General features: G+C 51.0%; 2 protein-coding genes across 2 annotated transcripts; one reads left to right on the top strand and one right to left on the bottom strand.

Annotated features, from left to right (window-relative positions):
* Nucleotides 1–1528: 1528 nt before the first annotated feature.
* METTL1 (methyltransferase 1, tRNA methylguanosine) lies at nt 1529–5833 on the bottom strand. The gene is made up of 6 exons (XM_075551364.1): nt 5255–5833; nt 4136–4299; nt 2795–2979; nt 2587–2700; nt 2208–2309; nt 1529–2047 (listed from the first exon to the last, which is right to left on the bottom strand). Exons 1-6 carry the CDS (start codon nt 5593–5595, stop codon nt 1886–1888), a joined length of 1068 nt encoding a protein of 355 aa, XP_075407479.1. The 5' UTR covers nt 5596–5833; the 3' UTR covers nt 1529–1885.
* Nucleotides 5834–5980: 147 nt separating this feature from the next.
* On the top strand, nt 5981–15079 carry EEF1AKMT3 (EEF1A lysine methyltransferase 3). The gene is made up of 3 exons (XM_075551367.1): nt 5981–6309; nt 6438–6549; nt 13045–15079. Exons 1-3 carry the CDS (start codon nt 6133–6135, stop codon nt 13434–13436), a joined length of 681 nt encoding a protein of 226 aa, XP_075407482.1. The 5' UTR covers nt 5981–6132; the 3' UTR covers nt 13437–15079.
* The last annotated feature ends 314 nt before the right edge of the window (nt 15080–15393 follow it).

Here is a 15393-nt window from a genome sequence, read left to right as displayed (position 1 = left end):
GCTCAATGCTGGGTGATTTGTGTCCTAATTTCAAACCTGTCTGCCTGTAAGTCATAATTTCATTTGGGTCTGAGTTGGAGGTCTGGTAGCATAGTGGTTCCTTGTCAAGTCATCAGCACAAAACTACCAGGCTCTCCCTGGGAGGGAGACAGGGCTTTCTACCCTCTAAAGAAGCCCAGAGGGACAGTTCTATCTGTCCTGTAGGGTCTTTCTAAGTTTAGATGGCGATGCGGGGTTTTGTTTGCTACATTAGTATGGTAGAATTAGCAAAGGTTGCTTTGATTTTTGAGATACAAAGACTACTGACGTACCAAAGCAGCTGAAAGGGATGGGGGCTTTCCTCTTGAGCACCCTGATTTTGGACTTCTAGCCACCTACAGGACATCATGCTCAGTGAAGTAAGTAGGGCATCAAAAATGATCCTCCATGAGATGCCCCGACAGAGGGGCTGCAACAGTGGCCCAAACATATCAATCGTGAGGATGGCATAGGACCAGGCAGGGTTCTCCTACCTGATTCACAATTTACAATGTATTTCAATAAATAAAGTATGGGCTCCCCCCAAAATCAAATAAAGATTGGACAGTGTTCCCTCCTCTTGCACATGGCGTTGCACGAAGTTGGAATTGATGGGAGGGCACTCAACAATAGCAGCCTCCTAACGGAGGCTTTCATTTCTAAAGTGAGGCATCTGCTCATGACAGTCCTGTTACAGCAGCGCGGGAGAACCAAGACAGTGACCCACAAGCTGTATGAGTCAGCCCTGGTATTCCCACCACTTTCCCAGGGAGCCAGGCCTTCGGGCTTATCCTCAGGAATTCCCCACCCTCCAGCTCCCCCAGGAAGAACAGCTGTAAATACCCCTAGTTCTCGGGTGGTTCATCTGGGCTACGTGGTGGGCTGCATGTTGTGGGGTGCAGAGTTGTCATCCTCCCCTCTCCTCTCCAGGCTGGGCAAGGGACTGGGTGTGTTCATGGGTTAAACTGCTCCTGAGGCGAGTGCTGCAGGGTTCTTGGTCAAAACATTGCGTCCCTCCAGCTCTGGGACTACGGGGCTTGAGGAAGAGAAATGTAGGAGCTTTTTGCAAATTAGCAAAGTTGGGTCCCTGGACCGAGGAAGAGAGGAATGCTTAGAACCCCCACTTGACTCTGTCCTCTCTTGGAGGGGTGTGGAACTTTCTGGTCAGCAGCTGCTGTTCAGCCTCGGAACCCTCCTTGGTTCAGCTGCTGCTCCTTGCTCTCCCACTCCCTACTCCCATCCCCGCTGGGCTCCGTGCTGTTCTGCCTGCAACTCAAGGTCAACATGAAGGAAAGGGTCTCTCCACCCCAAACCACTTAGGGACTCTCCAGAGTCAGCAAGGCGAGAGCAGATTGCCCAAGTCCAGGCCTGACCAAGGAGCGACCTAGAGGGGGTGCGTGACACATACTCCAGCCTTTCCCCCAAAGAACTGCAGCACGGACACATGCCCAAGGTACCCAAGGACCGTGCCTACCATGCATGAACTGCCCAGTAAACACAACGGGACAAGTGATTTTGGCCCAGCAGGCAGTTTAGAGGAATAGTACAGCTCCTCACTCCAGCTGAGGAGAGATCTCAGGTGAGAAGGCTGGGGGGTGGGGGTAATCCAGAACCCACACTGCCGAGATCCCCTCCAGTCCAAGGTCCTTTGACGCTCTCAGTCAGCTTCTTCTGCTTTCTGCCCTCAGTAAAGGGGCACGATGGGAAGGAGCCCGGAGTAATTGTGAAAACGACGGCTCTGCCTTGGCCACTTTCTTTGAGGTTCCCTGCCTCTTAACCCTGGCAGCCTGTGTTGGCAAGGCCCAGGGGGGATCTGCTCTTCTTTTTGGCCCCTTGAAAAGGGGGTCAAGCTAGGCAAGATGAGCAGTCAGTGAGCAGGCTGTGTGGGGCTGGTGGGGGGTGTCACTGCTGGGAGAGTGGGATCCTGTATTCTTCGGAAGATGGCTGGGAAATTCTTCCCTCCATTGCGTAGCACTTTCTTTCCTTCTTCGGTTGAAGTGCCCAGATGTCCCACAATAGGGTCTTCACTCTGGGAGAAGAAAGGCTCTAGGTAAGTCTTTGCACACCTTTCAGATCATCTCTGGCTTCTAAATTCCCACATCATCTTCCTGGTATGGAGCCGGTTCAAAGGATATAGATCCTTGGGAAAGGTGTGCATCACTGCACATTCTCTTAGGCCTCTGACTTACCAGCCCCTCCAGAGGCACACGCTCAAACAGAGGGTGTCCTTCAAAGTGGGTGCACATCCACTCGTGTAGTTCCAGCACGTCAGTTATGGTATATATCAGCCCCTGCATGGGCAAAGGGAGAAAATAGGGCTTTCTACTCCTGTAAACAGTTATGGTCTCACAGGGGCAGTTCTATGCTGTCCTCTCGGGTCCCTATGAGTCGGCGTCGACTCAATGGCAGTGAGAGAGCATAGGCAAAATCATTCTAGACAGAGGGGCTGCATGCCTCAGGGCGGGGGGATGCTGGGAGCGGTGACGTGAGCCCTGAAACCCACCCCCACTTAATTCTCAGGGAGGGCCTCTGAACAGACTATCCTACTCTCCTTCCCACTCAACTCACCCCGATTCTCAGCACGTAGGCATATTCTGCCAGCAGCGTGGGACTGATGATTCGCCACTTGTGCTTAGTTCGCTTGAAATGTGGGTCCGGGAAGAGGAAGAACATCTTTGACAACTGTGAGACAGACGTGCACAGGCAGGACGGTGAGGGCCTACCTTCCCCACCCGTCTGCCACACACCAGTCTAACCCACTGGGGCCCCTCCCTACCTGGCCCTTTTGGAAGAAGTTAGGAAGATGCTTCATGGCATTACTACGCAGACAAGCAATGTTCTGGAAGCCACCGCCGGGAGCTGCACGTAGGGCCCGAATCCGGTCTTGCACATAGTCTGAAACCTTCACCCGAATTTCCAGGCCCAGAATGAGTGTGTTTGGGAATAGTGGCGACAGCTCCACTAGGCACAGAAATAGAAATGGCATCAGTCCAGCCACGTGGGACATGCAAAGGGGCCAACACAAGAAAGGAAGCCTCACTCTGCACCTCACAAAGCCAGGAATGGCAGGTGGGAACAGGGAGATGTGTACAGTAAAACCTGCGACAGGCAGCACTCATATGAGGTGGGAACCTATTGAGTCTATTGAATTGTATAATACGTGAATTATATGCAATAAAATGGTTTAAAAAAAGGTGGAAACCAACAAGGGAAGGGAAGCTCAAACTGTTCCCATTAAATAGAGAGTAGCTGAAAAGTGGTAACTATGTTGTCAAAGGTGGAAAACCTGGGAGACCTGGAAGATGAAGGTAGTGCCATTGAATTCCAGCCCTCACAGGTTTCACTGCATATAAATGGATCTATGGTGGGGGTGGGGGTGGGGAGAGATACAGAAATTGTCACCAGAGCGGGGAAATGAGAGGAGCTAGTACCACGTGGACATATGCACGTACTTTAAGTTTTCACGCCTTGTTTCATGTATGCCTTAAGACACTATGACACATTATAAAGATGAGGAAACTGAGGGTGAGGCATGCCCATGGTCACAGAACTAAGAAGGGTTTGGAGGTGGAACTTGAACCAAAGTTTTATGATTCAAATACCACAGTCTTCCTGTCTGTCACACAGTTAGTTAGCTGTATGGCAAGATCTAAAAATAGGGAAGTGGTCCTGTATGTATGGTTGGGACAATACATAAGGGACCTGAGGAGCAGCAGGCATGCGTTCTGGTTGGGGGAGGGGGACAGAAGAAGGGAGGTGGTGGAATCCCTGAGTTCAGGATCACTGGCCACAGAGGCTAATCTCTGACGCTTGTGCTGACCGGCTCACTGACCCAGCACGTAGCAGGTGAAATGAGTCATGCAGAACAGGGTCTAGGGGTGGAGCCAGACAGGACAACCTGGGTTCTAAGAGGCATTTGAGGCAAGCCTCTCCTTTCACTCGACCAAAGTCCACAGACCCCGAGTAGAGGGACGCTGGAGGCATGCCACACTGATGTCACGGTGCCAGTGTTTGGTCCGAAGGGGAAAGGCCAATTTGGGGCCCCATCAAACCTGCTGAAATGGCAGAACCTAAGTCACTGCGTTGCCTTGTCCAGAAGAAAGGGGTCGAGTGTTACCTAACAGACCACCGTAGCCACAGCCTATGTCTGCAAACTCCACTTGGGCCTGCGGCCTTTTCTCTTTCTTATCCTCTGGGTCATCATGGCTCTGGTTTGGAGTTAGTGGAGCAAAGAACTCTGGGTATAGCTCAGACCAGTCCATCTCCTCTGGCTTCACTGGGCTATTGGATAGAAGACATGGAGAGCAGAGAATGTTGGTCATACACCGTGGGAAGTGGTACACTGTGTGGGTGGGAAGAAAGAGGCTTTCTTAAACATTCTGTAACAGTGGGCCCTGTGGCTTCTGGGGACCAAACTGGAAACCACTCTTATGCCCCAGTGTGAATCATAGGCCCATCATGAGGCCCACGTTGCTGCTGAGCAACCTGACCCATCTCCAGTTCTAGACATCAATAGGACCCTGGTGGGGACTACTTTATGGGTTAGGGATGGAGTAAGGTATGGGCAGGATTGAACATTGATAAAATAGTAATCATCCAACAAATGAAACTGAAAGAAGGAAATGACATGGTGCCTTTTTCACTTTGGTCTCAAGAAATTTATTTTTCCTTTCTAGCCGAGCTATGAAGACTCCTGGCGCCACAGTGCGTTAAGTGCTGGATTTGCTAACCACACAAACAGCAGCTGGAACCCATCAGTTGCTTCGTGGGAGAAATACGAGACTTTCTGCTCCCATACAGGCTTTCGTCTCGGAAACCCACGGCGCAGTTTTATCCTGTACTACAGGATCGCTATGGAGCCCTGGTGGGATGCTCACCTCAAAGTCCGCAGGTTGAAATGGGAGAAAGCCAGGGCTTTCTACTCAAAGAGTTATGTCTCAGAAACTCACAGGGGCAGTCCGACTCTGTCCTATAGGGTCACTGTGAGTTGACAGCGACTAGATCTGAGGGCAGTTTGGTTGAGTTGGAACGGACTCCTCCAGAATGCCACGCCCATTCCTTGTCAACCCCGCCCTCTGTCACACCTCCCGAACACACCCCTAACAACAAAGACGTCACCCAGCGGCCCTTGCCGGCTCTAGCTCAGATGTTCCCCACCCTCCTTCTGGTCCCTCTGCAGAGGCCCCCGCTGCTCCGGGCTGCCACCTTCCGCTCCCCCCGCGCCCTGCTCACGCACTAGCGCAGTGTGTGGTCCGCCATGGGGTTGGAGTGAGCACGTTGCCGGTAGTATCGCTTCTGAGGCTGCGGGGCCTCTGCTCCGGCCGAGTTCCCACTCTCGGCCCCCTCCATGATGTGCAGCACTTCGGGGCTTCTCCACGGGACCCACGTGGAGCCTAGGCAGGAGGCGCGTGATAATGACGCAGTCAGCCCGGCGGCGGGCAGGCCCCGCCCCTTAAAGTCCCAGGCGCGAATTCCGCCGCGCTCGGCGAGCAGGGTCGGGCGGGGGGCTGCCGAAGGGCTCCGCCGCTCGTTCTCTCCCTGGCTGCGCGGCGAGGCGAGAGCCAGAGCCCCAGCCATTTCCCCCTAAGCCTGCTTTTCCCGAGTCTGGTTGTTATTCTGGTCTCCCAAGCTCCTGGGCGCCCCACAGGTGAGGAGGGCCTGGGGACCTGGTCTCCTGTTGTAGAATTAACCCTGGCTCCTCCCTGCTCCAGGAGCCCAGGCGGCGCAGTGGGTGAAGTGTTGGGTTGCTAGCCGCAAGGTCAGTGGTTCACGTCCACTGCCCGCCCCGCAGGAGGAAGATGGGGAATGTGTGCTCCGGTAAGGAATTCTTCCGGAGCCTTTCTGCCCTGCCCTTTGGGGTCGCCATAGGTGGGAAGCCACTCCATGGCCTTTCCCTCCACCTGCGTCGGGTGTGCGCTGAGCTGGGGCCATGGCCTGGGAAGAGCAGCTCCTCGTTCTACCGCCAGGAAGTCAAACTGGAGGAGGGAGGGCGTTCTCAGGGAGGCGGGGCTCGGAGTCGGAGCCGGGACACCGCCACGGCCGGCCGCCCCCGCCCGCCCCGCTGCAGATCCGGGATCCGAGCGCGCGACGTGGCACCCGGGCGCGCTCGGCCGGATGGCGGACCCCGACCCACAGCCTGAATCCGAGGTGGAGTCTGTGTTCCCGCGCGAGGTCGGGCTCTTCGCAGATTCTTACTCGGAAAAGAGTCGGTTCTGCTTCTGTGGGCACGTGCTGAGCATCACGCAGAACTTCGGGGCCCGCCTCGGGGTGGCAGCGCGCGTGTGGGACGCGGTGAGGAGTGGGCTGCGCTGGGTGGGAGTGGGGGGCGGCGGACTCCTGTCTCGAACTCCCAGAGGGAACCAGCCCTGCCACAGTTTTTTAAAATTAAAAAAAAAATTCCTTTCTTTTTCCTCCGGTAGGCTTTGAGTCTGTGCAACTATTTCGAAAGGCAAAATGTGGATTTCCGAGGGAAGAAGGTGATCGAACTGGGCGCAGGGACTGGCATCGTGGGGATCCTGGCTGCGTTGCAGGGTGCGTGAACTGGGAGGAGCGAGGATGTGAAGGAATTGCCTTTGTGGGTTCTTGACTTGCCCCCGCCTGAGTCCTTACCCATATGTCGGCGCTGATTGGCTATCAGAGCACCCAGCGTGGCTGATTTAGTGTAGCAGGCGGTCATAGAAACAATAGCATCAGCCCTTCTGCCCTCTGTGATTTTATGGAGAATGCTCTTATTTGAAACCCTCTTCCCTTTGGACACGAGCCGTCTCTGGTCAAAATGACATATCTGGTGGGAGGGTGGGAGGACTTTGTAGGGGGAGCAAACCGAGGGAGCTGTGTTTATTATACTCACAAGTTACTTTGTAACTTCTTTATGAATGTGTTTTAGATAATTTGGGTTTTGATTGGAAGTTTGGGGGTTTCCGAGGGTTAAGATGTATTTTAGGGGAGGTAGGGGTCGTAATCAGCAGAGTTGGGAAAGGGAAAAGTAAGGAAAATTTCTTGTGTTTTATCAAGAACCTATGTTGGCATATCCCACCCCCCCACTACTCCCTGCATATAACCCACCCACATAAATAATACCCACATAGATAATGAATAGTGCTTATAGGGGGGAGATCGCAGGAGGTGGTGATTAGGTTTGTAAAAAATGTATAACATGAGTTGCTTGCAGTACAAACCTGATACAAAGGAAGTAGTTCCTTGGTTTGTCACCTAATGGGCACACAAAAAGCCAGAGCAAAAGCAAGAATGGGAATGGCCATCTTCCTAGGGAGCACATCTACATAGCCTTCTTCTTCTTCTTCTTCTTACTGAAATGAAAGAGTGTTAGTGACACAAGAGCAAAGATAACAGGCTGATATACTTTAATATTTATAACTTTTCTTTCTTTTAATTGTTTTATTAGGGCTCATACAACTCTTAGCACAATCCATACATACATCAATTGTGTAAAGCACCTTTGTACATTCATTGCCCTCATCATTCTCAAAACATTTGCTCTCTACTCAAGCCCCTGGCATCAACTCCTCATTTTCCCCTTCCCTGCCCGCTCCCTCATGAACCCTTGATACTTTATAAATTATTATTTTGTCATATTTTTCCCTGTCTGACGTCTCCCTTCACCCACTTTTCTGTTGTCCGTCCCCCAGGGAGGAGGTTACGTGTAGATCCTTGTAATCGGTTCCCTCTTTCCAACCCACCCTCCCTCCACCCTCCCAGTATCGCCACTCACACCACTGGTCCTGAAGGGATCATCGCCCTGGATTCCCTGTGTTTCCAGTTCCTATTTGTACCAGTGTACATCCTTTGGTCTAGCCAGACTTGCAAGGGAGAATTCGTATCATGATAGTGTGTGTGGGGGGGGAGAGGAAGCATTTAGGAACTAGAGGAAAGTTGTATTTTTCATTGTTGCTACATCGCACCCTGACTGGCTCCCACATATCCTTATTCTTTGGGAAGGCACTGGATCACATTCAGGGAAGTCTTCCCAGAGGTGAGCATTCATTTCTCTGTCTACTCAGCTAACATGTATTCTGAGTCTCATATGTGCCAAGAATTATGCTAGGTCATACCACAATGAGAGGTGGGGGAAGAAGTTAGAGTACAGGAATTATGGGGAGGTGATATGTATGGTTATGGATAGTTTCCCCTTTGCTCAGCTGGAATTCCTTGGGACTCCATCAAGAGGAAGACCTGTCAGAAAAGGTGAGAAGTGTGAACACAACAGGATCAGAGAGAACAGAAGTGTCAACAGCCTTTTTCCCCCTGAAGAGTGGGTGGATGAGAGGCAGGCAACCACAACCAACAACAAAAACCCACATTCACTGCCATCAAGTCGTGGGCCAACTCATAGGGACCCTATAGTGCAGGGTAGAACTACCTCTGTGAGTTTCTGAAACTGTAGCTTTTTTTTTTTTTTTGAAACTGTAACTCTTTACAGGAGTAGAAAGCCCTGTCTTTCTCTCAGTTATGCTACCAGGAAGAGAAAAGGCATGTGGTACAGACAACAGTGTCTCCCTTGCTTTCTTGTTCCCAGACAGGCTTCTTTTTTAGTCCCCTGTTCAATCTGCTGTGGCAGAAACCGTGATGTCATCTGGTCTCTTGCCCATTCCCCTCACATCCTGACAATCTGCCAGTCCTGTGAGTTGTACATCCTATTACTGCTTTGGTGGTCCACTTCTCTTCCGGCCAGTTTAGTTCAGGCCACTGCTGTCTCAGGCCTCATTTTCACAAGAGAGACCGGCAAGTCTTCCCACGGGGAAGTTTGGCATGCCCAAACTAGATTTTGTAATCTTCCCCAGTAAAGCTGTTTTTCCTTTAGGCTTCTCGACATTTCAGTGAACTCATCCACCCTCCACTCAGCGGGAAACCTAGCCGTCACCTTTTCTTCTGGCATGTTTTTTTCTTGCACCCTCCATATTCGCTCAAGTCCTATGGCTTTTTATCTCTGAGTTGCTCGTGAGTTTTTCTAATTCGTTGACAGCTCCCGTTGTCATCGTCAGTTCTGTGGACTGCTATAATTAGCCAAGCTGGACTTCCATCTTCTACACCTTGGCCCTACCTAGTCCTCCACCCACTCCACCAGGCAGAGTCATCTTTGAAAAATGCACCTGTCATCTTAACTCTCCACCCCTCATCTTTCAATGACTTCTCGATGCTTTCAGGATAGAACCAACACCTTGGGCGTGGCCCTGCCTCCCTCTCCAGCCTCTTTCTGTCTCTCCCCCTCCCGCACTCCTGCTCTAGCCACAGTGCCCCCTGTTAATCCCTCAAGGCTCCCTTGATGCTTGCTTCCCTGGCGCCTTCACAGAGTTGCACCTAGTCTGATACCCATTCGCCACGTGGTTAATGAGCATTGTATCAGAGCAGCGTTTTCTTCCTATCTGAACCTGTGTTGTTGCTCGGGATCGTTAGGGCAAGTTAGACTCAAAACGACCCTAAATGACAGAGTAGAACTGCCCCTTAGGGTTTTCTAGAGTGTCATCTTTGTGGGATAACACCCATAGACTTATAAGAAAGACCAGTTAATACACTGCTAGTCACATTTACGCACCAACCACTAATGCCAAAGATGAGGAGAACTGGAACATTGTTACCAACTTCTGCAACCTGAAGTTTAACATGTAAACAAGATGCAGATGTCACAACCTGGCTTGCTGAATGGGAGGAGGTCTTGAAGCGATTAGTCTTTGATGAAGATCAAAGCCTAAAGCCTTAAATACGGATTGATTACACCTGAACAGAAAACAAACGCCACAACTGGCTCAATAAGCTATAGCATGATAAATGGGGACACAATTGAAGTTGTCCAGGATTTTCTTTTGCCTGGAGCCACCGACAGTGCCCACAGAAGCAGCACTCAGGCAATCAGCGAAGCCTCTTTAGAATGTTAAAAAGTGAAGCTGTCACTTTGAGAACTAAGGTGCACCTGACCCAAGCCCTGGTCTTTTCACTCCCCTTATCTGCATGTGAAGGCTGCGCGACAGATCAAGAAGACCGAGGAGGGACGGATGCCTTTGACTTGTAGCTCTGGCTGGGAATATGAAATAGCCCTAGGACTGCCAGAGGGATGGACAAGCTTGCCTCAAGAACCACCACCAGAATAATCCTTAGCCCTATAGTGCCTAATTTTTTAATTTCAGGAATTAAACATTTTTGTTTTTATTCATTACTTTCATAGTTATATATAACAACCAAAATATATTTTAAAAATATAAAAATTGCCATGTTTTAAAAAATGTAACCAAATTGTCCCATTTGTCCATGGGTTTATAATAAATGTTATGGAAACGTCACGCTCAGGGTTATAGGGTTAGAAGTGAGGATGGCGCTCTATCTCACCTCCTTTGAACATGTTAGCATGACTAGTCCCTGGAGAAGGACCCCGTGCTCGTCAGTCAGCGGAAAAGAGGAAGCCCTTCGATGGGAGGGTGGGCCAGTGGCCTCCACAGTGGGTTCAAACACGGCAGCGATTGTGAAGGGAGTCCTCTCCAGCCTCCTTTCTCGGGACCCTTTCTCTGTCTCAAACACCTGCTCAAAGGGTCACTGCTGTTGTCTTGTCTCAGCCACTCCCAACATACCCTCTCCATTCCAGTTGTCAAGGTCACCAATGCCTTTCGTGTTAAATCCAACGGTCAGTATCGGCCCCTTATTGGACTTTGTAGACGTGACACTCGTTCTTCCTGAAACTTCCTCTGGCCTTTGGGGCACCACCCTTCTGGTTTCTCCCTCCCTCCTCCCTCTCTGCTTCTTCCGAGCTACTTTCCTTTTCAGCTTCACAACCAAAGCCTCCAGTGTCTTGGCCTTGAGGGCAGCCTTTTGACTCCTGGCATCTGTCAACCCTCATTCTCAAGCAGCCACATCTTTATCTGATGGCTTCCGATGCCCTCTCTGGACCGATGGCCTCCGACTCTCTCATGTCCATCTCCAGACTGGTGGGTGTGACCTACTCAGTGTCTCTCTTTGGTTGTCTGATGGGCACTTCAAACTTCACGTGTCCTTCGTGAACTCCCGGTCTGCACGTTCAGACCTGTGCCTCCTGCAGTCTTCCTTGTTGAAGTGGGTGGTCAATCTGCCTTCGAGTTGGCCAGGCCCAAGATGCTGGAGTCATCTCAACTTTTCTCCATCGTCTCAGTGAATCTGTCAGCAAGCTCCTGTTGGTTTTACCTTCAAAATATATTCAGGATCTGCCTGCTACTTAGTCATTGCTTCTGCCCTGGTTCAAAACACCATCATCTCTCATCTGCAGAGCTGCCGCCCAACTTCTCTCTGCTTCTGCCTCTGCCCCTCTGGAGGCCGTCACCAAAGCAGCTAGTGATCCTTTCATAGCAGCTAGGGGCCATTCTGTACATAATGTTCTCCAGTAGTTTCCCACCTTGTTCAGCCTAAAAGCCCAAATCTGCACATTAGTTCCTGGCTAGGGTCTGGCTCCTGCTCTAGCCCCAGGCCTTCCTGCTGGGCTTGCAGGCAGCATGTGCAAGCCTCAAGGTCTTTAACTCATCAGAGCTGCTTCAACCTGACGGATCTGAGTGTTAGCTCCATCATGCTCTACGGGTCTTTGCCCACACCCCCTATCTCATTGAAGCTTTCCCAGCAGTCTGATTTTAAATAGTTTGCATCTGCACTAAGCTCCCTTTCTGGTGGAGGCTTCACCTTAGCCCAGGCGTCTTCAAACTACAGCTCGTGGGCCACATGCGGCCCGCTGAAGACATTTATCCGGCCTGCCAGGTGTTTTTTTTAACTATAGTCCAGCCCTCCAATGGTTCTGAGGGACAGTGAACTGGCCCCCTGTTTAAGAAGTTTCAGGACCCCTGCTAGCCCCTAGGTAAAAGAACCCTGGTGGTTAACTGCGTGGGTGCTGACTGCTAGGGTGGCAGTTTGAAATCACCGAGTGGCTCCCTGGAGAAAGAGCTGGTGGTCTGCCCCTGTGAATGTCCTAGCCTAGAAAGCCCTGTGGGGCAGCAGTTCAACTCGGGCACGTAGGGCTGCAATGCGCCGAAAGCAATTCAAGCTGCATAACAACAATCGCTTAGGACCCTGTGATGTACAGCGTGTTAGAAAATCTTGTTTGTTAATGTTCATACATGTCACTGAATTGTAATATTCACGAGGGGAAGCATTTATTTTTCCCCTCTTTAACTTTTTATTGTGGATTAGGCACAGGTTTGCAGAGCAGATTATAGTATTACAGTCAACAGTTCCCTCATCCATTGCAATCCCTTCTATGTATGATCGGTGATCTTACTTCCTCTCTGTGCTGCCTTTCTCGTTCTTCCTGTTAGCATGATTATGATCAAAAGCATGCCCTTTGAAATACATGCTGCGCTGCCGCCTGGAGAATGACGCTCAAGAAGACTGAGGTTTTGTCCTAGTAGGTGCTCCATACATATGTATTTATTGGGTGCACGCAGCTTTCTGGAATGCCAATCTGATCATCTTTACCTCCTGTTCTGCTGCTCAAGCCCACTGCCCTCAGCATCGCATCTGGATTGCGTTAGCATGTTATAATCCCTCGCCTCAAATTTCATGACTTGAAGCTTCTCCTGTCCTCTTCTGCTTGCTCTCAAACTCAGCCTTCCTTGAATGCATGCGCTCCCTCACTGCCAGGCCTCTGGTCTTCCTTATCTCTGCATGGAAAGCTCGACCTGATGACCTCTTCCTGGTCCTTCAGGGCTCAGACGAGGTCACATCTTCTGGGAAGCTTCCCAGACCCCTGCAGACTGAGCTTGTGTCCGTGAGGTGGGTACACAGCCCTTCTGCAGCGTAGTCCTGCCCAGGCTTCTGCTGATGTCTCATCGGGGTGTGTTGGGCAGAGAGGCTCGGCAAGAATGCTGTTGTTGTGCAAAGGGGGTTCCCAAGAACGACAGTGGGTAAGGTAAAGAGTCAGAACGACTAGAACCCAAGCATGGGCTCGGGATTTTCAAGACATTGTCCTCTAGGTCTGGAGGTTTGGGGACCTTCTAGGCAGGAGTCAAAAGCCTTTGGTTGGTTCTCTGACGTGCATTTCTCCTTCTTCCTCTCTCTCAGGAGGGGATGTTACCATCACTGACCTGCCTCTGGCTCTAGAACAGATCCAGGGCAACGTCCAGGCCAACGTGCCAGCTGGAGGCCAGGCCCAGGTCCGCGCCTTAGCCTGGGGGATTGACCAGCATGTCTTCCCTGGCGACTATGACTTGGTGCTCGGGGCTGATATTGTGTACCTGGAGCCCACCTTCCCACTGCTGCTGGGGACCCTCCGACACCTGTGTGGGCCCCACGGCACCATCTATCTGGCTTCCAAGATGAGAGAGGAGCATGGGACAGAGAACTTTTTTCAGCACCTCCTTCCTCAGCACTTCCAACTGGAGCTGGCCGAGCGGGACGAGGACGTGAACATCAACATCTATAGGGCCAGCCACAGAGGGCCAAGACCTGCTTGATGTTACCCACTCTGCTCCTGGGTACCCCTTGTCCCAACGAAGGAACGGCCATATTTCAAAAGCCATAAATACAAGAACCCCCCCCAAAAAAGATGGATTTTCCTTCCCTCCTCCTCCTTTTCTCTCTGTTCCCCTAGATTTTCTCAGGAAAATGCCTGCTTGCTAAGAGTCCAAGACCCTAGCAGTACTCATCTTCGAACCCAAAGGATGTTCTCAGTTCCCGTTCTTGAGGAGTGTGTCCCTAGCGTATGTGGTATATGAGATCAGTGACTGCTGATAGACAAGACGCTTACCGCCTGCTTCCAGTCCTACTCTTGTCTCTGTGCTCTGTGGATTTCCCCCCCAGGTTCTTTGGTCTCTTTTCAAAGGAAGAGAAAGGGAGAAAGAGCATTTAAGATCTCTTCTGCCTCCAAAGAACTCAGGTTTCTGCCTTTGGGCCTGAGAAGAAAGAAAGTTTTTTTTTGTTTTTTTTTTAAATCTCCTCAAGGGAGGCAGAAGGCACCCGGGCTCTAACTGGATGAAGTTCTCCCCGTCTGACGGGAGGCACAGCCACCACACCAAGCCCTCCTCTGGCCAGTAGCTCCTTCGACCCTTTGTGGAGTTGGTGCCCTGATCACAGACCATCGCCATGCCCTGCAGAAGAACTCTGGACTGAGTTGTAGATTCCTCTCCTCCTTGAATTGTCTTTAGGCTTCTAGACCCCTTCATTTCTTCTTTCCCAGTACGCTCTGCCTTCACTTTCACCTCTTTTCTGTTCTCACGTTGGCCCTTCCGACAGGGCCATAGAGCCATGTCTAGACTACCATCCTCCACTCTCTTCAAACCATTCCGCAAGCTGTTGGTGAGCTTCCTAAAACCAGTTCTTGCTGCATCTGGAAGCAAGAACAGATTCCTCTGCTTGGGACTCAGTCTACCTCCATATGATTCCAAATACCCTTCTACTTCATGCCCTGCTCCTCACCTATATATTGGGACTTCTGGCCAGTCTACACAAGATGTTCAAACTTTGTTCTTTCTGGGGATCTCATGCCTGGAAGCCCTTTATCTCTCTGTCAAAGTCTCCATAGGTTTTCTTACATATCCCTTCTTTCCTGAAAAACGGTCTTTCCTGGTCTTCTCATTAGGATGTGCTTCCTTGCTCCCTGGGAACCCTTGTCTTTGTTCGGCCTGCACGATCTTCCTTGTCTTATATGGTCTGGTCATTTGTTTCCCTTTTGAATGATGAGTTTACCTCTGTGGCTAGGCCTGTTCTGGACCCCTCTCTAACTCTGGTGGTCAGATGGAACCCATCAGAGGCACCTAGGAGGACAGGCCTGGCGATTCATAGCCTTGAAAACCCTGTGCACACCCGGGGTTGCTGTGAATGGGAACTGACGTAACCGATGTGAACAGCAGCCTCCTAAAGCTGAGCACGGTTCCCGGCATGCAGTAGGTGCCCAACAAATCTTGCTTATTCAACAAAGATGAACTCTGCTTGTTGAAGAGTTTCCACCCCATTCTCCCTCAGGGACCGTGGACAAATTTCTGCCTACCTCACGGGTTTGCCCTAGATCATAAAGGATAGTAATGATGATGATGAAATTAATAATGGTGAATCACAATGTAAATAAAGAAATAGAAGGCTTTTCCTAAGTTTCTGGCTGCGTTTTCATTTTGTGACACATTCATCTCGTGCTTTCTACCATTTCACCTGTGGCAAGTGAATTCCCCGGGGAAATGTGGTCTCCCAGTGGTTCTCCGCCTTGCCGTGGCCCTTTCATGCAGTTCCTCATGTTGTGGTGACCCCCCTGCCCCCCAACCATAACATTATTTTCGGTGCTACTTCATCACTCTCATTTTGCCACCCAGGTAGCGACCCACAGGTTGAGAACTTGGTCTAGGCTAGCTCAAGTAGGAGGCGACTGTGCCTTCCGGCCAGTAGGTGGCGCTCTCGGCCGGGCGCGTTCTCCTGGGGAAG

This window comes from Tenrec ecaudatus, chromosome 6, assembly GCF_050624435.1.
Source record: "Tenrec ecaudatus isolate mTenEca1 chromosome 6, mTenEca1.hap1, whole genome shotgun sequence".
Taxonomy (NCBI): domain Eukaryota; kingdom Metazoa; phylum Chordata; class Mammalia; order Afrosoricida; family Tenrecidae; genus Tenrec; species Tenrec ecaudatus.
Note: the sequence above shows the minus strand (reverse complement) of the source record. Positions and strands in the feature narration are given on the sequence as shown.

Bases quoted from the DNA above. Each gene is read 5' to 3' on its own strand.
- METTL1 (XM_075551364.1), bottom strand. From the start codon at position 5,595: ATGGCTGGGGCTCTGGCTCTCGCCTCGCCGCGCAGCCAGGGAGAGAAC. The intron at 2,980-4,135 runs GTAACACTCGAC...TTCTGTGCCTAG, and splicing joins TGGCTACGGTGGTCTGTTAG to TGGAGCTGTCGCCACTATTC. The intron at 2,310-2,586 runs GTGAGTTGAGTG...TTGCCCATGCAG, and splicing joins CCTACGTGCTGAGAATCGGG to GGGCTGATATATACCATAAC.
- EEF1AKMT3 (XM_075551367.1), top strand. From the start codon at position 6,133: ATGGCGGACCCCGACCCACAGCCTGAATCCGAGGTGGAGTCTGTGTTC. The intron at 6,310-6,437 runs GTGAGGAGTGGG...TTCCTCCGGTAG, and splicing joins CAGCGCGCGTGTGGGACGCG to GCTTTGAGTCTGTGCAACTA. The intron at 6,550-13,044 runs GTGCGTGAACTG...CCTCTCTCTCAG, and splicing joins GATCCTGGCTGCGTTGCAGG to GAGGGGATGTTACCATCACT.